The 21375-nt window shown below is 41.9% G+C and overlaps 1 protein-coding gene across 1 annotated transcript in view; it reads left to right on the top strand.

The window, feature by feature from the left end:
• Positions 1-204: 204 nt before the first annotated feature.
• LOC149460047 (eIF-2-alpha kinase GCN2-like) overlaps positions 205-21375 on the top strand; it is a 28013-nt gene continuing 6842 nt past the window's right edge. Inside the window, exons 1-7 of the mRNA XM_089680267.1 lie at positions 205-339; positions 2859-2981; positions 5132-5218; positions 8208-8320; positions 12150-12208; positions 15741-15838; positions 19291-19359. Coding sequence (XP_089536393.1) covers positions 2898-2981; positions 5132-5218; positions 8208-8320; positions 12150-12208; positions 15741-15838; positions 19291-19359 — 510 coding nt within the window. The 5' untranslated portion in view covers positions 205-339; positions 2859-2897. The remainder of the gene's footprint in view (positions 340-2858; positions 2982-5131; positions 5219-8207; positions 8321-12149; positions 12209-15740; positions 15839-19290; positions 19360-21375) is intronic.

The following is a 21375-nucleotide window of genomic DNA, read 5'->3' as shown; positions in this document are numbered from 1 at the left end:
TCTCATAGAGTGGAGTGTGCCCTCCATTGCAAATCCTGATTTTTAAACCTTGCTATGTTTTATGGATGGATGCAGTAATTTGCTCCACCCTCACATGGTCCAGTTGTAGGTCTGCTAGTTCAGGGAATTCACAACTGCTGTATGACCAGATGTGAGCACTGTCTGATGTTGCGCCGGAGTGTACAATAATTTCAGTTTCTAAAGTGCCTGTATATTGTCATTTTTTAGATTTCCCAATTTCGAGGGCCTCAGACTTCAGCTGCCATTCTACCTTGTGCTGTTGGTGTTAGTATTGCTATAGACAAGATCTCAACTGCTCTCTCCAATGCTGAGGAAAATGTAAGTCTGATTCTGATTGACAATAATGTACAGTTTTTTTTGTTTTTTTTTTGTAGACTACTTAATCTTATTATCTAAATCGCAAAAACGTGTTAGTAGCAGGTACCACAGTTACCATAAATACTCAAACACAAGGATGGGTTGGTCTGTAAACAATCCATATACCCACCCCACCAATTGCACTCAGTGTACAGTACACAATGGCACAAAGCAAACTACTATTGGCATGGCAGATTTCAGTGTTCATCCATGCTGGCTCCAGGTTTTATAGCTCCATACAGTAAAGTAGGGTTGGGGGAGAGTGTGAGGCTAATGCTTCATTGAGGACAGGGCTTATTACATAGGGGTGGGTTGTCTGTCTGCATTCAGCAGCCATGTGTACAAAGCCTAACCTTAATGTGTTTGTTACCTTAAAATATAATTTCTAGTTATTTGACTCTTTAAATATGCAATTTGTATGCATGATATATATGCAATATCCAATATTCTTTCATTTATGCGGAGATTACCTGGTTGATTCTACCAACCCGAATTCTTCATTGCTGTAAAGAGACCATGCTAAGCACAGAAGGTAATCCACGATAGTGTGGTCAATTTGCGTCCAATGTCTGATCCTTTAGAGGTACAGGACACTGTGTAAGCTCACAGCGTGCCTATGTCGTCCTCCATCTGTTTTGGTGCTAAGCCCACGCTGAGCCCTGCACTACTGAATAACACTATGCAAGTCTACTAGGGATAGGGGAGTGATGTAGCTGGGTCTGATCCTTTCCTTGCATTCTATTGCTATAGAAATGTTGGTACTAGTGGGGCATATGTCACTTCCAACTGTGACACCAGTACAGCTTAGATAGTCAGCCCATCAGCTGATCTGGAATGTTTTGCAGAGGAAGAATGTATACAGAAAGCACATTTATGATATTTTAAAAGTAGATTTAGAAAAACAGTCTACTACCAAATTTTTGTCTGTACATAGCAGAGGCTTTATAACCACTTCAGCTGAAACTTTACAACTACAGTGTATTAAAAATATACATTTTCAAATTGCTAACAAAAATTTAAGTGGTTCTAAAGGCTAAATGTTTCTTACCTTCATGCATTCTAAGCATGAAGATAAAACCTTCTGTGTGCAGTGGCCCCCCCAGCCCCCCCCCCAATCCTTACCTGAGCCCCTTCTGATCCAGCAATGTTCACGAGAGCCTCTGGTGTAGGAGGACTCTCCCTCAATGGCTGAGACAAGCGCGTGCCCATTGGTTCCCACTGCTGTCAGTCACAGCCAGTGAGCCAATGAGGAGAGAGCACACAGGGGGGGCACGGCTTTTTGTCTTATGAATGTGTAGAGCAGGTGCTCGGGGACAAACACACAAGTGTGTCCCCAGGGCAAGCGGCTTTCTCTGGGGGCACTGCTCGAGGGTGAGGAGCCAGCGGAGACCTGAAAGGAAGAGGATCAGGGCTGCACTTTGCAAAACCACTGCACAGAGCACGTATGTATAACATGTTTGTTATTTAAAAAAACAAAAACAAAGCTAAAGTGTTTTTAAAGTGGAACTATAGTCAAAAAATTTAGTCCTGCTAGGTCACTTCGGGCTGGCCCCTTTGCAGGTATAACTATGTAAAACATTAAAAATAAGTGTATACTGTTAAAAATCCAGTAACACACAGTTTTACCCTTCTTTGCACATGCTCAGTTACTCTCTACTTTTAGGCTCTGCCAAATTTGTAGAGGTTGATCTGCTGACAGCCTTAAAGCAGAATTAAGCCCTCCTATTCTTTACAGCCAGGGACGGGCTGCTTCTGTTCGATCTGCAACTGCCATTGTGCTGCACATGTGATCTGTTACGACACCAGCCTTCTGATGGTTTGATAGTTTGGTTGAAGACACAAGCAAATGTGATAGTTAGCAATCCCAGCATTCCAGGAGTGTGACTATTTGTAATCTGTTAGGCCCCATTCACACTTGTGCGACTTGAATGTGATTTTGGACATTAAAGTCGCATGACAATTTGCATCCCATGTTTTCCAATGAGTACCATTCATTTTTTTATGCGGCTAAAAGTCTTTCATGCAATACGTTGATCTGACTTTCATGTGATTGAGGTCCACAGACTTCAATGTAAAATGTTTCATGACAGTCGTGCCTGAAACGTGCGACAGTTGTGCAACAGTTGTCTATTATCTTTGGTCAAAGCCAACGTAGCATTCAAGTCGCACCCATCCAAAGTTGCGCTCGTGTGAATAGAGCCTTAAATCAATGGGTTTAGTTTCGCTTTATAATTTACTGATGTTCAGGGGCTTCAGCAAAATGGCAGCCTCCAGCAAGAAGAAACAGGAACAATGCTGGAGGCATTTTACAGCATGCACTAATTTGGGTAACACAATTATTAATGTGGAATGTATGCTTCTTACTAAAGAACATTATGTTTTATTAAGTTGTTAGGATGCTGCTTTAAGTTATAAAAGTGTATTACAATTTCTAATTTACTAATTTCATATATGTCTATAATTATTTTTCTTTATGCCAGGTCAGCAGTTGTGACTTGCTTGTTGTAAGTGCCGGGCAGATGTCTGTAAACAGGGCAAGTGGCATCATTCAGAAGCTTTGGGCAGCAGGCATTACAGCTGAGATTATGTATGACTGGTCGGAGGTAATTACAATGTCTGCTTTCATTTTCTAAAGAGAACCAAGAACCGGAAAGATTCTGCTATAAAATACAAAATGATTGTTAGTTCATTGCCTTGTAAACTAGGAGGAAAAATGATGCAGTTTATATGTTATTAATAATACACTGCTTGGCTGACTGGTCCTTAAATTGTTCTAAACCCAGGACCCTGCATTCACTATACTTGATCTCCCGTAGTACACACAACATGGAAATTATTTTAGCAAATATAAACTGCTAAATACCTTTTCTCATCAGCAGTATATAGCTGTCTTGTGACTTCTATCAGTGTCCAGCTGAGCAGTGGTTAAAAATTGTAGGAGGAGTTTTCATTGTGCTCCGACTGTCCAATGAGGCTGCATAAGCCTTGACCCTCTGTCTGGACAGTGCTCATTGGCCTTGTGCTGATCACATGCACCCTCCCAAAGAAAAAAAAAACTCTAGCTATACACGCTAAACTGAGCATGTGCAGAGTGATTCCTAGAGCTCTGTACTATCAGAAGATGGATTGGGGACAGTAGAAGGGGAGGATGAAAGAAGACAGCATCAAACAGCCTTTTTACACAATGTGGAGGATTAACCCCTTAGGTTCCGCAGTAAGTATGACAAGCATGCTTTACTGCATATACAGACTGATTTTACTGTTGTGGGTTGAGTGACACTTACATTTTCCAGTAAGGGCTTTTTATGATGTTCTGCATATATGTAGCGCTAGCGTGTTTTGTATGTATACACAGCACCAATTATATTGGCCCTGAAGAAGCTCACCGCTCAAGCTGGATTTTGGGTGGGAAGTAAACCTAGAACCCCTGTGCTACAAAGCAAAATAGCTACCAACTTAGCATTGCTTTGCTTTGTCTTGTTATATCACTTCATTTTGTAAAAATACAGTTTTTCGGTATAAATGTAAAACTGTCTGCCAGTGAAATATCATTGAATTGTGCAATTTTTCCTTGTTTCTAGTGACATTAACATGCATACAAAGACATGGGAACAGTCGTTAATTACAATAATGCTGTAGTATGTATCTACTTGTAGAGTGTACTTATAGGGGTTAATGAAATTGTGTGGTCTGTGGCGATTGTGGTGGAGCAGCATGACTAGCTGTAGACATGGAGGACGGTCTCACTTTTCACAAACATGACCTCTTGTTTTGGCTGAAGTGCACACTTGTGGTCAGCAAGTATGTCTGCAGATGTCACGGTGTATCTTGCATTTAAAAAAAAAATGTTTACAAATTTAATCAAGAAATGATAATCCCAAATCTGTGTGATGCCTAGGATTGTCCTGTGAAGGCACTCAGTCTGATTCATGTTTTTTTTTTTTTTTACCTTAAGGAAGCATTTTTTTTTTCCAAAAACAATTTTATTGAGAAATAAGGCACATTGGTAACATATACAGGTTACATTCAGATCATGTATACAACTTAGTAAATGCCCGTATCCCTGACGGGGTATACATCTGAAACACATATATCACATCTGAAACACATATACACATATATCATCAATTAACATTGCTTGAATTAAGAAAACATAAACAAAAAAACAGAAGAAAACATGTTCCAAGCAAAAACCGACATAGAATAAAGTCAACAGAACAATTGGGTACAGAAATCAGCCAATCCTCATATGATCCCCTTTAAATAAAGAATGCAATGCAAAGTGAGAGGATGGTAAGAACAGTGGATATTAGGGCGTCCACCCCTTGGGGCGGAGGGTGATGAGCTGCAGCTACACCTGTGGATCTGCTGGTATTCTAAGTTCATCTAAACGCAGATAAATGGGAAGGTAATGTTGAGAGAATGTAGGATAGGGCGAAGGAGGAAAAAGAAGGGGAGAGAAAGAGAGAGACAAGAAGAAGGAGAGAGATGGAGGTTAAAAAAAGAAGGGGGGGGGGGTAAGGGAAAAGGGGGAGCAGCTGCAACTGCTCCAGGTCAAACAGTTCAAGATAATCCGAGTAACAGTCAGAGGTCCTGTACGGCAATCTAGGTAGGCATGTGTAGTAGTCAGTCTGATTCATGTTTGATATTTACTGCTGAATTTTATACTTTGGTAGGAAGTCTTACATTCTTTGACAAAGTTCTCACAATGATCACTTTTTACTTGGTTCCTAAAGATGCGTTTTTGTCTTAGTCACAGGATGAGCTGCAGGAACATTGCAGGATTTCTGGGATCACACATGCTGCCATAGTCTCAAATAAAGAAGGAAATCACGTCAAGGTAAATCTGAGTGATGTGTAAAAATCACAAGTGGATTCTCACCAATCCTTCAACCTACACGAATATCTAAAGACAATATTAATGAGAAGTAAAACACAAAATCATCAATGAGGGTCCTCATATAGACAAGTCTTTGCTGATGAGCCTACCTTACATTTCTAATTTGTAATCTTCTGTGCAGTCTGATGCATTCTGTCTTCTTTTGTGTTTTAGATGTGTAGAAATCATTGGAAAGTCTTGCCATTAACAGATGGTGTTGACACAAATGTCATAACTGTTTGGTGAAGAAACATTTCTGAGTGTAGATGGTAAAGTGTAAATGTAGCTTTAGGGTACACTAACGCCTTGCTTAGCCTTCCTGAACTAGGAAGTTCCGTTTGTGAGTCCTCATAGAGTTGTATTGTGATGTCTTTTGTGTGCCTCCCCTCACTGAACAGTATCTACCCTAAGGACCTACTTGATCAAAATAATATTTTCATATGATGCTAAAAAAGAAGTTCAGGATTGAAAGAAAAAAAACAAACTTTACATAATCACCTAGGTGGATGCAAAATTGTTCCACGCAGACTCTAAGACCACTGATCGCTCAGTTCTCTGTCTTCAGTGAGCAGAGAGAGGTGACTGTCAGTCACTGGCCTTCTTCTCTGCCGCTCCAGTGCTCACTGGAGCATCGGGCTGTGGTGGGGGTGGGAGCAGCTGGCTCAGGCTCTCAGCGGCTAGCTTGAAAGGCTGAGCCAGCCACCAGACCAGGCATCTGAGTGGATCCCAACAATAAAGTCGGGATATCTCCAGAGCCTGGACTGGCTCAGTGACATCAGCCAACAATGGACTTTAGCCCTCGGTTGTGGGTCAAGTGAACTCCTGTGACACACAGGAGAAGTAGGGCCAAAAGAGCTTTGGTCCTACTTCTCCTTTAAATATAAAAAAAGATCTGATTGCAATAGTGCATATTATTATTTCAAAACACATTGTTACAAGTGTTGTACTTACTAAAGGGCAGGTTTGAGAGTGCTGTAAACCACCAGATAATCAGAGTCAAAAGAGGACGTGCTGGAGTCTCATTGTGTCAGAACATACAGTATCTCCCAGAAGTGAGTACACCCCTCACATTTTTGTAAACATTTTATTATATCTTTTCATGTGACAACACTGAAGAAATGACACTTTGCTACAATGTAAAGTAGTAAGTGTACAGCTTGTATAACAGTGTAAATTTGCTGTCCCCTCAAAATAACAGCCATTAATGTCTAAACCGTTGGCAAGAAAAGTCGGTACACCCCTAAGTGAAAATGTCCAAATTGGGCCCAATTAACCATTTTTCCTCCGCGGTGTCATGTGACTCGTTAGTGATAAAAGGTCTCGGGTGTGTATGGGGAGCAGGTGTGTTAAATTTGGTGTTATCACTCTCATTCTCTCATACTGGTCACTGGAAGTTCAAGATGGCACCTCATGGCAAAGAACTCTGAAGATCTGAAAAAAAGAATTGTTGCTCTACATAAAGATGGCCTAGGCTATAAGAAGATTGCAAAGACCCTGAAACTGAGCTGCAGCAATGTGACCAAGACCATACAGCGGCTTAACAGGACAGGCCTTGCCATGGTCGACCAAAGACGTTGAGTGCACGTGCTCAGCGTCATATCCAGAGGTTGTCTTTGGGAAATAGACGTATGAGTGCTGCCAGCATTGCTGCAGAGGTTGAAGGGGTGGGGGGTCAGCCTGTCAGTGCTCAGACCATACGCCGCACACTGCATCAAATTGGTCTGCATGGCTGTCATCCCAGAAGGAAGCCTCTTCTAAAGATGATGCACAAGAAAGCCCGCAAACAGTTTGCTGAAGACAAGCAGACTAATAACATGGATTACTGGAACCATGTCCTGTGGTCTGATGAGACCACGATAAACTTATTTGGTTCAGATGGTGTCAATCGTGTGTGGCGGCAACCAGGTGAGGAGTGCAAAGACAAGTGTGTCTTGCCTACAGTCAAGCATGGTGGTGGGAGTGTCATGGTCTGGGGCTGCATGAGTGCTGCTGGCACTGAGGAGCAACAGTTAATCGATGGAACCATGAATGCCAACATGTACTGTGACATACTGAAGCAGAGCATGATCCCCTGCCTTCGGAGACTGGGCTGCAGGGCAGTATTCCAACATAACGACCCCAAACACAACTCCAAGATGACCACTGCCTTGCTAAAGAAGCTGAGGGTAAAGGTGATGGAGTAGCCAAGCATGTCTCCAGACCTAAACCCTATTGAGCATCTGTGGGGCATCCTCAAACGGAAGGTCTCTAACATCCACCAGCTCCGTGATGTTGTCATGGAGGAGTGGAAGAGGACTCAAGTAGCAACCTGTGAAGCTCTGGTGAACTTCATGTCCAAGAGGGTTAAGGCAGTGCTAGAAAATGTGGCCACACAAAATATTGACACTTTGGGCCCAATTTGGACATTTTCACTTAGGGGTGTACTCACACTTGTTGTCAGCGGTTTAGACATTAATGGCTGTGTGTTGAGTTATTCTGAGGGGACAGCAAATTTACACTGTTTTACAAGCTGTACACTCACTACGTCACATTGTAGGAAAGTGTCATTTCTTCAGTGTTGTCACATGGAAAGATATAATAAAATATTTACAAAAATGTGAGGGGTGTACTCACTTCTGGGAGATACTGTATATGTATTGGCTATGATGGGCTGTGGTCATTATGGCAGCCATTAATTCTAGTATCTATATGAAAGGATATTGCATAATTGAGACTGAATGGCTTCATTTACACTTTTCTTCTTAATGTTGAAAACCAACCTTTCATCTGTAATATGCCATCCCAGTTGGTATATCTCTCCATCTCAGACAGTCGTTTACTGGTGTCTGCTTCAGGTACCAGATAACCAGAAAATGTCTCTGGAATGATTCATCTGTAGCAGCTGTCCTCTTACAAGCCACATTAAATACACATCATTATTAATCCACCCACTTTGTTTCTGTTTGAACAGCTGAAGGCGTTTGAAAAGGAAAGGCAGAGTGAGAAAAGAATTCTGGAGTCAGATCTGGTAGATCATCTTTTGCAGAAGCTGAGGATCAAAGTACTGGATGAGAGAAATAACAGGTGTGATAAATATTGTTCTTTTCGGGAACTAAAGATATGGGAAGCCAGTGGAGGAAGGCTGTTACTCATAAAAATCAGATTTTCTTCTCCCTAAGAGAAAGATGAAATCAAACAATATGCTGAATCATCCTTCTTCCATGAACAGATTAGAGTGTTATATCATCTAGATTCTGTTCCAAATGGGCTCAGTAAAAGCTTCCTGTGTTGCTGAGAATGTAGCACATCAAAAGATTGAAACCAGCACATCGTGGTGACATAGCCAGTCTACGAATGCTGTAAAGTTGTTTTCCCAAAAATTGACATCTCCAGGTATGATAAAGGTCTCCAGGTGGATTTAACCTGTGATTTATCAAAGAAGAGAACGTCCATATACAGTGGGGATCGAAAGTTTGGGCACCCCAGCTAAAAATTTGTATTAATGTGCATAAAGAAGCCAAGGAAAGATGGAAAAATCTCCAAAAGCCAACAAATTACAGATTAGACATTCTTATAATATGTCAACAAAAGTTAGATTTTATTTCCATCATTTACACTTTCAAAATAACAGAAAACAAAAAAATGGCGTCTGCAAAAGTTTGGGCACCCTGCAGAGTTAATATCTTGTACTGCCCCCTTTGGCAAGTATCACAGCTTGTAAACGCTTTTTGTAGCCAACCAAGAGTCTTTCAATTCTTGTTTGAGGTATCTTTGCCCATTCTTCCTTACAAAAGTCTTCCAGTTCTTTGAGATTTCTGGGCTGTCTGTCACGCACTGCTCTTTTAAGGTCTATCCATAGATTTTCAATTATGTTGAGGTCAGGAGATTGTGAAGGCCATGGCAAAACCTTCAGTTTACGCCTCTTGATGTAATCCCCCATGGATTTCGAGGTGTGTTTAGGATCATTATCCATTTGTAGAAGCCATCCTCTCTTTAACTTCAGCTTTTTCACAGATGGCATCAAGTTACCATCCAAAATTTGCTGAAATTTTATTGAATCCATTTTTCCTTCTACTCGTGAGATGTTCCCTGTGCCACTGGCTGCAACACAACCCCAAAGCATGATTGATCCAACCCCATGCTTAACAGTTGGACAGAGGTTCTTTTCATTAAATTCTGTGCCCCTTCTTCTCCAAACGTACCTTTGCTCATTCCAGCCAAAAAGTTCAATTTTAACCTCATCGGTCCACAAAACTTGTTTCCAAAATGCATCAGGCTTGTCTATATGTTCATTTGCAAAGTTCAAACGATGATTTTTGTGGTGAGGACGTAGAAGAGGTTTTCTTCTGATGACTCTTCCATGAAGACCATATTTGTACAAGTATCTCTTTATAGTGGAATAGTGTACCACAACTCCAGTGTCTGCCAGATCTTTCTGGAGGGATCGTGCAGTCAAACGTGGGTTTTGAATTGTTTTTCTCACAATCCTGCGAGCTGTTCTGTCTGATATTTTTCTTGGTCTTCCAGATCTTGCTTTAACTTCCACTGTTCCTGATGACTGCCATTTCTTAATTACATTCCGAACAGAGGATATTGACATCTGAAAACGCTTTGCTATCTTCTTATAGCCTTCTCCAGCTTTGTGAGCATCAACTATTTTCAGTTTCAGTTTTCTAGACAACTGCTTAGAAGAACCCATGGTGCTGATTGTTGGGGCAAGGTCAGATGAGTCTGGACATTTAAAACCTTTGAGATTGACATCACCTGGTCTTCCCAGACGATGATTGAGAACAATCCATGACACTGGCAGGTCTCAGCTTGGCAAAGGGGGCAGTGCATGCTATAAATTCTGCAGGGTGCCCAAACTTTTGCAGATGCCATTTTTTGGTTTTCTGTTATTTTGAAAGTGTAGATGATGGAAATAAAATCTAACTTTTGTTGACAAAACTTTTGTTGAACTTTTGGAGATTTTTCCATCTTTCCTTGGCTTCTTTATGCACATTAATACAAATTTTTAGCTGGGGTGCCCAAACTTTCGATCCCCACTGTATGCTTTAACAGGGACCACCAATACAATATACGGCGGTAAAATAAATATTGAACACATCTCCACTTTTCTCGGTAAATACATTTCCAAAGGTGCTATTGACATTAAATTTTCACCACATGTCGGTAACAACCCATGCAATACATACATACAAAGAAATCAAAACACATAAGTTCAGAAATTAAGTTATGTTTCATAAAATGGAATGACACATGGGAAAAAGTATTGAACACATGAAGAAAGGGAGGTGCAAAAAGGCATGGAAAACCAAGACACCAGCTGATATGTATCAGTAATTAGAAAGCAATCATGCCCTTTGTCAGTGCAAATTAATATCGGCTGGTTCAGTCTCAACTGATGGCCTATAAAAAGGTGTCTCATTACCAAGGTGCACCAATAGCAATACCGTGTTCAATACTTATTTTACCCGCTGTATGTGCAATATTATCCAGTTTCCTGGTGGATTTGACTTTTTGACCTTAGTAATGTACAAATGTCCATATGCACATTTCTACAGGGACCTCTGAGACCTTATATGCATGGCTTAGATGAGTAACTTATATGCATAGCTTGTATAGTTGGTGCATCATCATCAGTCAGTCTCCAGGTGGATTTAGCCCGTGATTGGTGAGTTCAGCAAAATTTAGCATAATATGCTAGCTGCATAAGTAAGTTGAAGAACGAAATACCGTTAATCATATAAATATTAATAGAAAAGAAATCTAGATTATCAAAAAGTATGCAAAAAACAAATCTTAAAATGTAAGGAAAGAAAAAGCATCCAGAATGTGGAAGTTATACAATTATACATATATATGCCTATATACACACATATGTACATACATTGCCTTGAAAAAGTATTCATACCCCTTGCAATTGCCCACATTTTGTCATGTCACAACCAAAAACATAAATGCATTTCGTTGGGATTTTATGTGATGGACCCACACAAAGTGGAACATAATTGTGAAGTGGAAGGCAAATGATAAATGTTTTTCAAAATGTTTTACAAATAAATATCTGAAAAGTGTGGCGTGCATTTGTATTCAGCACCCTTTACTCTGATACCCCTAACTAAAATCTAGTGGAACCAATTGCCTTAAGAAGTACCTAATTAGTAAATAGAGTCCACCTGTGTGTAATTTAATCTCAGTATAAATACAGCTGTTCTGTTAAGCCCTCAGAGAACATTAGTGAACAAACAGCTTCATGAAGGCCAAGGAACACACCAGAAAGGTCAGGGATAAAGTTGTGGAGAAGTTTAAAGCAGTGTTAGACTTTAGATCCCAAGCTTTGAACATCTCATGGAGCACTGTTCAAGCCATCATCCTAAAATGGAAAGAGTATGGCACAACTGCAAACCTACCAAGACATCGCTGTCCACCTAAACTGACAGGCCAAGAAAGGAGAGCATTAACCAGAGAAGCAGCCAAGAGGCCCATGGTAACTCTGGAGGAGCTGCAGAGATCCACAGCTCAGGTGGGAGAATCTATCCACAGGACAACTATTAGTCGTGCACTCCACAAATCTGGCCTTTATGGTAGAGTGTCAAGAAGAAAGCCATTGTTGAAAGAAAGCCATAACAAGTCCCATTTGCAGTTTGCGAACCCTCAAAAGCCAAAAAACAGCAGCTGTAGGTTTCTCAAGGAGGGAACCAAGTATACGTAACCTTCAGGTTAAACTAAGTTTTGTCCCTAGTATTTCCACACAAATCCAGGGTTAATCATTGATAGAAGCAGGCGTGAGAGAGCTTTCATTATAAATACTCAGGCATTAAATTCACCAGCACTTTGTGTAATCCATGCAGTGAATGTTACTGTGCTATGTCTGTGCGCCATTATTAAGGGTTTCTTTCTTTGCATGTAGAGAAGTATTGGACACCCTGTCTGCTCAGAATGTAAAGGGCTCTTTCGCCAGCTCACAGAGTAAGTACAGAATTGCTGCTGCTTAGAGATGGTTTGCTCTTATTGTGATGTAGGCCTGTCTCTCTACAACAATGTAAACTGAATGGATGTTAAATCTGCTGTCCCATCAGTGACAATAGTTCTCTGTTAAGGCCAGTTGAACACATATCTGATTTGAGATACAGGAGTGTCATATGCCAGTTGATGTCATTTATGAATTGTTTATTGATCTAACCAGTGTGACCTTGGATATATGCTGCACTTCAACACAAGATGTGTATAACAGGGAGGAGGAACAGAGTATGACGGAAGTACAAAGGGTGCTTTCCTCCTCCCCCTCTTTCCCTCCTCCCCCTCTTTCCCTCCTCCCCCCCTCCCCCTCCTCCCCCTCCTCCCCCCCTCCCCCTCCTCCCCCCCTCCCCCTCCTCCCCCCCTCCCCCTCCTCCCCCTCCTCCCCCCCTCCCCCTCCTCCCCCCCTCCCCCCCTCCCCCTCCTCCCCCCCTCCCCCTCCTCCCCCTCCTCCCCCTCTCCCCCTCCTCCCCCTCTCCCCCTCCTCCCCCTCCTCCCCCTCTCCCCCTTCCCCTCCTCCCCCTCTCCCCCTTCCTCCCCCTCCTCCCCCTCTCCCCCTTCCTCCCCCTCCTCCCCCTCTCACCCTCCTCCCCTCTCCCCCTCCTCCCCTCCTCCCCCTCCTCCCCTCCTCCCCTCCTCCCCTCCTCCCCCTCCTCCCCCTCCTCCCCCTCTTTCCCTCCTCCCCCTCTTTCCCTCCTCCCCCTCTTTCCCTCCTCCCCCTCCTCCCCCTCTCCCCCCTCTCCCCCCCCCCCCCCTCGAATCTCCCTCGATCTGGGGCTCCACGCAAGATCTCACCCCGTGGGGTCAAAATGATCACAAGAACGGTGAGCAAAAATCCCAGGACCACACGGGGGGGACCTAGCGAATGACCTGCAGAGAGCTGGGACCAACATAACAAAGGCTACCATCAGTAACACACTACACCACCAGGGACTCAGATCCTGCAGTGCCAGACGTGTCCCCCTGCTTAAGCCAGTACATGTCTGGGCCCGTCTGACGTTTGCTAGAGAGCATCTGGATGATCCAGAAGAGAATTGGGAGAATGTCATATGGTCAGATGAAACCAAAATAGAACTGTTTGGTAGAAACACAACTCGTCGTGTTTGGAGGAGAGAGAATGCTAAGTTGCATCCAAAGAACACCATACCTACTGTGAAGCATGGGGGTGGCAACATCATGCTTTGGGGCTGTTTCTCCGCAAAGGGACCAGGACGACTGATCCATGTACAGGACAGAATGAATGGGGCCATGTATCGTGAGATTTTGAGTGCAAACCTCCTTCCATCAGCAAGGGCATTGAAGATGAAACGTGGCTGGGTCTTCCAATATGACAATGATCCAAAACATACCGCCCGGGCAACGAAGGAGTGGCTTCGTAAGAAGCATTTCAAGGTCCTGGAGTGGCCTAGCCAGTCTCCAGATCTCAACCCCATAGAAAACCTTTGGAGGGAGTTGAAAGTCCGTGTTGCCCAGCGACAGCCCCAAAACATCACTGCTCTAGAGGAGATCTGCATGGAGGAATGGGCCAACATACCAGCAACAGTGTGTGCCAACCTTGTGAAGACTTACAGAAAACGTTTGACCTCTGTCATTGCTAACAAAGGATATATAACAAAGTATTGAGATGAACTTTTGATATTGACCAAATACTTATTTTCCACCATAATTTGCAAATAAATTCTTTCCAAATCAGCCAATGTGATTGTCTGGATTTGTTTTCTCATTTTGTCTCTCATAGTTGAGGTCTACCTATGATGCCAATTACAGGCCTCTCTCATCTTTTTAAGTGGGAGAACTTGCACAATTGGTGGCTGACTAAATACTTTTTTGCCCCACTGTATGTTTTATAAATGATCCTGCAGTTATATTGTACATATAATGTCCCTTTGTCTCTTTGTATCCTGACAAAGCCTCATACACTAGGAATGAACAAAGGGATAGCCCTGTTCTATACTTTAATGAGAAATACAATGATTCAGCGCTGCATCAAAACTATCCGTGTGTTATGAGGTTTAAATATAAAGTGTACAATGTTCAAGGAAGGATGAAAGCAATAACAAAGAAAAAAGCAAAAAAAGAATAAGAAAGTGCAATTGTAGTGACCTTTAATGGTTACCCACCGCATTTTTATCTTTGTCTTCCGTGAAGTTAACACACTCTGTGCTGCACCACCACCATTAGCCACTCACCTCACTTTTTGACCAGTCACATGCGCATGCCCCTTTAATCACTTGAAGAGCAGGCCTATTCCGACAAGTACAAAGTAAAATTCATCAACTTTTTTTGTTTGCTAGAAAATTACTTAGATCCTCCAAACATTATTTATTTACACACACACACACCATTTTTTTTCTCAGCAGAGGCCCTATAAGATAAAATGATGGCCATTGCAATTTTTTGTCACACAGTATTTGTACAGTGGTTTTTCACACACAATTTATTGTGGAAAAATACACTTGATAAATTTAGGGCCAGTTCATACCACATGCAGTCCAGTGCATTTTTTTTCTGCATCAAAAAGCATTGATAGTAGGTTACATGGTTTCCATTGGCATAGTTCACACCGTCATTCAGTTCCAATGTGTTGCAGTTCCAGAAAAAAAAGTATAACATGTTGCATTTTTTTCAGCACTGAACTGTACTGGAATGCCGTAAAACGCATAAAAAATGCACCGAAACACACGTCTTTATTTAAGTTGAAGAAAAAGAGCGTGGAAAAAATGAACCGGAATGCATCAAAAACGCACCGAAACGTGTAAAAAAAAAAACGTGCATACAGGAAGACATGGACTGTGTTTCTATGATGTGAACTAGCTCTAAATGCAAAAAAAACACTATATATAATCCAATTGTTGGAAAAATATAAAAGATTTTACACCGAGTAAATAGGTGCCTAAATAGATGTCACTCTTTAAAATGGCGCACCCTCATGGAATGGTGACAAACTACAATACTGTCCAGAGAAGACGTCTTGCATCACCAGCAGGGGTGGAGCCGGTGTGCAATGCGTACTCACATGGGCATATAACCTATTCACTGTAGGCCAAAAAGTGAGGTGAGCTGCTATTGGTAGTGGTGTGTATAACATAGAGTATGTTAACTTCACGGAAGACATAAAGACACTGTGGATTATTAAGGGACATTACATGTGGACTTTCTTCTTTCTTTTTTTTTGTTTTTGTTTTGCTTCCTCTCATCCTTCCTTGAACTTTGTATTTAATCCTCATAACACAATGATAATTTTAGTGCACCGCTGAAACATGTTTTTAGTTCTCACTATGGTATAAGGAGTGTGTGGTACTCTTACAGATTTTAGCAGCAGCATGTTTTTCATATAAGTATTTATATAGGTTTATTTGACTATTTTTGTTTTTTCTTTTTATCACTCATTTTTTTACTTTTTTTCCACTTTCTCTTGCTATTATAACGGTGTGCACAGGGGTACTTTGTGTCATCTCTGGCTATATTCTCTTTTATCTGACAGGTCAGTTTGAGCAGCACGCCAGTACCATAGTCCCGCCTGTCAGTGTCATCGCTCCAGAAAGGTTATCTGCCAGCGTAAGACGCCGTTATGAAGCCCAGGTAGCTACATCTGTCTTGAGGGGCAGAAACATTTTTTTTTAAACAAAGTCCTGTAGAAACTCTTGGTTTAATACAGTATAACTGCAATGTAACATATTCTAGGCAAAATTTACCTCCCAGATAAAGCTAATTTAGTAAAAGCAAAGAGTAGGGGTGTACAGTTGCCCAGAGCATGTAAATGACAATCTGCTTTTATTAGAGTTCCCAAAATCTGATGTCAGACTGGATGCTGCATGGAGTCCTGCACAAAATTATGTGTACGCTGTGTTCTTTAATAAGCAGTGATTATTAAGACCAATTTTACGTGAACATTTTATATCCACACTGGATGATAACAGATAATGCTGTTTTTTTTTTGTTGTTCATCAGTATACACTGAGTTCATTCTGAGACAAGAGGGTTATACTGCTGCCTACAGTAGGTTAGACACTAGCAAACAAAGCCGTTATCCCAATATAACCCCTTCCACTCCCATCATGCTTTAGTTTTATGCTAGTGTCCTAGGGGAATGGACATCTTCTCTTTGAGAGAAATAAACCCTTTCCACTACACTTTCTTCCGCTTTATCAAGTTTCCTTTTTTACTTTAATCAAGCCTCTTTGCTCCAAGGCTGGAGAGGTCATTTCTTGCAGTTTTGTAGATAGGCTGATCTTTGTCATTAAATTAGTAAAATTAGTGCTGGATCTGGCTCATTGCTTGAAATGTAAGGTCTCTGAGTAGATAAAACTCAGTCCAGGGTTTTTCTTCCAGAAGACAGATTTCTGGCTCTGCTCTTGAAGGCTAAGACTCTGTAGTCCTAGAGCTGAACAACCCTTGGGTTTGGACCAGGGATCTGGGCATGATGGTTGCCTCCCTCAAGGCTACTCCATTCCATCTCAACATTCTGGTTGTGTGGGACAGGCAGGCACAGTTACTGGACATTTGCATGCACCTGACATGCAGAACCAGGCTATGCCTGGCCTGGTGGCTCACAAATCCCTGGAGTCGAGGAAATCCTTCCTTCTATCAGTTTTAGGTTTCCTGGGATGGGCACCAGCCTGACAAGCTGGTAAGGAGTCCTGGACATGTTTTTAGTTGCAAGGAACCTGGTCCCTGGAGGAAGCACATCTTTTCCCTTCAGCTCTTAATGTCTCCATTGTGCGGGGTTCATCCAGCTTGATGGATTCAGTTGGCCAGTGGCACAGCAGTGACATACTTCAACCATCAGGGCAGAACCAGAAATCTAAAAGAGAGGCTGAGCCACTTTCTGGCTTGGGCGGATCATAACATTTCAGCTTTATCTGCTGTGCATGGAAATGGTATGGAAATTGGCAGACAAACCTTTACCAGTGGATGGCTTGGTGACTGTGGGACCAGTTCAACTAGAATTAAAATGAAGGACATCCTGGTGATACTCAACACACCAACATATCACAGGCAGATGTGGTACTCATACCTCATCATACTCCTGATGGACTCCCTGTGGGCTCTCTGATTGCCTGTTACATAATTAGTCTGGCTGAAAAAAGACAAAAGTCCATCCAGTTCACCCATTAACCAGCCTGTCATAGCTGTTGAAGCCAATGTCCTAGAAGATACCGACGTATCTGATTCCATTATTCTTACTCTCCTCTTTTCATCATTCCTGAGAGTCCTATATGGGGCAACCTGCTCTTTATTCCACCTTTGCTATGTGACGTAGCGAATCCTTCAAGCTTAAAATCAATCTCCCTTTTCCTGTCAAGGCACACTCCACTAGATAACTCAAGTGTCTCTTGGGCCTTCCAATATCAGGCATCTGTTTCTTAGATTTCCTAGGCTGGCAACTGATCTGTCCATATGCTAACGCTGTTCAGGCCTCTTCCTATGCCACCTTCATACTTTGGGTCTGTCAGGCAGCAAGCTGCCACCGTTGTACACAGGTATTTTGGAGGGCTTGTTAGCATTTCATTTGTTGTGTTGCCCACCCTTCAATTGAGCTGCTTTTAGATGTCCCTCTTGCCTCAGAAATAACCCTGAGTCCCCTAATGAATTGTAAAGAAACCAGGATTTATGTATGTAAAATGCTTTATACCTTCACAGGGGTAGGGACACAGGTCTCTCTTCTGTCTTTATGATTCACTGCTACTGCTCCTTTTCTACAAAACTGGAACATAGTGGGAGAGGGAGTGGTAACATCTGGCTAACTAACAGTTGCGTTTGCTAGTGTCCAATCTTTGGGGAGCAGTATAACACTCTTGTCTCAGAATGCACCGTGTGTTCCGTAATCAATTTTAGGAGAAGGATTTTATGTAAGTACAAAAATCCAGATGGATAAAATGCTGTAGCCTCAAGAAACGTGGCAGGAACAGATTGCATCCCACTCAGCACCTTTGTGACCCAGGATCCTGGCAAAACACATATTATAAACAGAGTGCGTAGGGGTATAAATCCAGATTAACACAATTACAGATTTTTCTTTTTAAAGACAACCAATCACACAAGAAATTCAATATTCAGTGATACATTGTTATAATTGTGCAGGCTTTTTTTATTAAAAAATAAGAATCCCCCATAGCAAAAATTCCTGTGATTCCTGAGCTCTACCATTTATGTGGGTTTGTGGTGCTGAACAAATTCAAGTTGAGATTTCTATTGTGTAAATCCATAAAGTTACTTCTCCTTTGAGAAGGTTGAGTGTCCCAATAAATGTACGGTGAACAGTGACCCTGTTGTAGTCCGTAGGCTGCTTTCTCCTAGATTGTGTTGAATGTACCTCTCTATAGATATGAAAAAAGGTAGGAGCTACTGATAAAAACATAGACTCAAATAGATCTGATAAGTTTATTGTGGTGTAAAGTTTATTCTATACATTACACTCTCTAAATCTACTTTACAAAAAAAAAAAAACAATATCTTCAGCTATATTGTCAGAAGTCACATGAAGTCTGACAGTTGACTCTTAATTTCTGGACATGTGAGGTTTAAATGTACACTCCAAGCAATCTTCACCCAACCTCTGTGCATTTTACACAGTTTTAGCCTGTCATCATAAAGAAACGTTTTAAGCTGAATTCCAGCCAGTTGAAAAAAAAAAAAAATCACCTAGCAGTGAGGTGTCATTTTAAAGGAAATCTGATTTGAGAAAAACACAGATGTTGCCATTGCTAAACCTTTAAAAGAAAAGCAGCTGCTGGGATTTGTCAGTACTTCATCAATGACCTGGGGTAGGTATGCAGTCAGTGAAGTCAGAACACCTGATCTGCATGCCTGTGGCGGGTCAGAGACTCGAGAAGATATAGAAGTTTCTGAATCAACAAGACTGCCAGATAACTATATTCCGGAAAAAGGTTGGCAATAGCACCCTTCATATGTCTCCCAGAATAGGTTTCCTTTACATGGACTCCAGTGTTAGACGTATTGTTGTATAGGTTGCAATGATGGTGCTGGTTTCCTACATGTAATATAAGAAAATATTGGTTTTGTTTTCACAGGTACTTGCAAAACTTCAAACTTTCTTAACAAGCTTCCAACAAAGAAATACAGAGATTGAAATTCTGGCAGTAAGTCTTGTGATTTAGAACTATGCAATTCACATTCAACAGAACCTATGGTTTCTCAGGTGTCATTTTGTAGTGGTACAGAAGCCCTGTAAACAGGCTGATACTGAATAATCCTGATCACAGATCAGCAAGTATCAGCCAAGTAAAATAGTTTCAATGCCAATTACTTAAACTGACCATACACTGATTGAAATTCTATTGGTCCAGCAGGAATTATTCAATTGGCCACCAGCAGCTGCAGCCACTGATCTTTGTGCTGACAGCGGTGGGTCCCTGCTGTCAGAATATCATGTTCAGGGCGTGGGATCCTCCTTCCACCTCATTGGCTGAACAAAGCTTTAGATTTTTTTTTTTTTTATATCTGTGGCTTGGGTTACTAGTTCTGGTAAAATATATTACAGTCAAATTTAATCTAGTTAAATCTCCAGCCAAGTTTTGTTTTAATTATTTAGTTTTGGACAGTCAGAACCCATGCCAGGGTTTTATTGCTGTGTGTAGACCTGCTGGGGAGGATTGCTGCTCTGCTTGTCCATGGGACCATTGTCAGCCAGGCTGAAGGTGATGGAAAATTCAGGGCCCCTTTACACTAGAATGCAGTGCGGGAAAGCCACATTCCCACACTGCATTCCAGACACACTACCCTTGCAACCTGTGTGGGTGTCAGTGCAAAGTTAATAAAACGCAGTTTGCAAATACAGTACGTGAGCCCGCACCGACCCTCACTGGATCACATAGTACTAAAGTACAATGTGATTGGCTGCCATGTTTCAAAAAGTAGTGCATGCACTACTTTTGCTGCTGTGTGATTTCAGCCCATTCAAACTGAGTGAGCCGAAGTCACACTGCAGAGAACTGCATGTCAACGCTGTGCGGTTCCTGTGCAATTTACATGCAGTTCCTAATGTTAGAGGGCCCCAAATTTGCTAGCAGAACGGGGGGAGGAATCCTCCTATTGTGATATCTGTTGCAGGGGCAACTGTCTAAGAGCTTTACACTTATTTTCTGTCATATCTCCAGGACAGGAAATAAGAGACATCTTCCAAACAGGACACAGTGGGGGTGAGGGTGGGGTTTAACAGGATTTTTAACCTAACATAATTTATCCAAAACTAAGAAAAATAGCAATGGATGAATGGCAAAAGAGAGTCATAGCAGATATCGGAGACTGATATTTTTTGGTACATCTGGAGGAGTATAAATAAATTCATATAAACAGATGCCACAAATATGTTCTGGATATTCTATAATGTAGTATTAAATCCAAATTGTTTTTTTAAATTTAACACGTTAAGCATAATTAAATATTCCCCTGTAAACTGTTAAACATTTTACCCCAGAGTTTGAACACTTTCAATGCTGCTGGCTCCTGCTCTCTCAGTTCTGCTTCCCTGAACTTCTAGTCTCCACACAAAACTGTTAATGGTGGACAGTGCAGTCTCCAGTCAATTTTTTAGCTTGTAAAAGGGAGGGGGAGGAACAGGGGAGTACCAGGGGAGTACCTTGCCACCCTAATGTATATAATAAAGTGCAGAGCTAAAATAAAACAGTCAGTAATAAGATTATTATTATTATACAGGATTTATATAGCGCCAACAGTTTGCTCAGCGCTGTACATTATAATGGGATACAGTACACGAGACAGTACAGTAACAATACGATTCAATACACGAGGGGTTCGAGGGCCCTGCTCCTTGGAGCTTACAATCTAGGAGGGAGGGGATGGTGTTACAGGAGGAAATAGCTGTGGGGGATGGAGTGGTAGGGAGAGTGGAGGAGTTCAGTAATTAGCTGAGGGCGGGGTAGGCTTCTCTGAAGAGATGGGTTTTCAGCGTGCGCCTAAAGGTGAGTAGAGTAGGTGATAGTCTGATGGATAGGGAGTTCCAGAGGATGTGGGGAAGCCCTGGAGACGGGCATGGGGGGGAGGAGAGCAGGGGACTAGAGAGTAGGAGGTCTTGTGAGGAGCGGAGAGTATGTTTTGGGTGGTATTTGGATACCAGATCGGTGATGTAGTTTGGG

This window comes from Staurois parvus, unplaced genomic scaffold (assembly GCF_062004578.1).
Source record: "Staurois parvus isolate SC_StPar_1 unplaced genomic scaffold, SC_StPar_1.0 ptg000237l, whole genome shotgun sequence".
Taxonomy (NCBI): Eukaryota; Metazoa; Chordata; class Amphibia; order Anura; family Ranidae; genus Staurois; species Staurois parvus.
The sequence above is the reverse complement of the archived record's forward strand: the minus strand, read 5'-3'. Positions and strand labels throughout refer to the sequence as shown.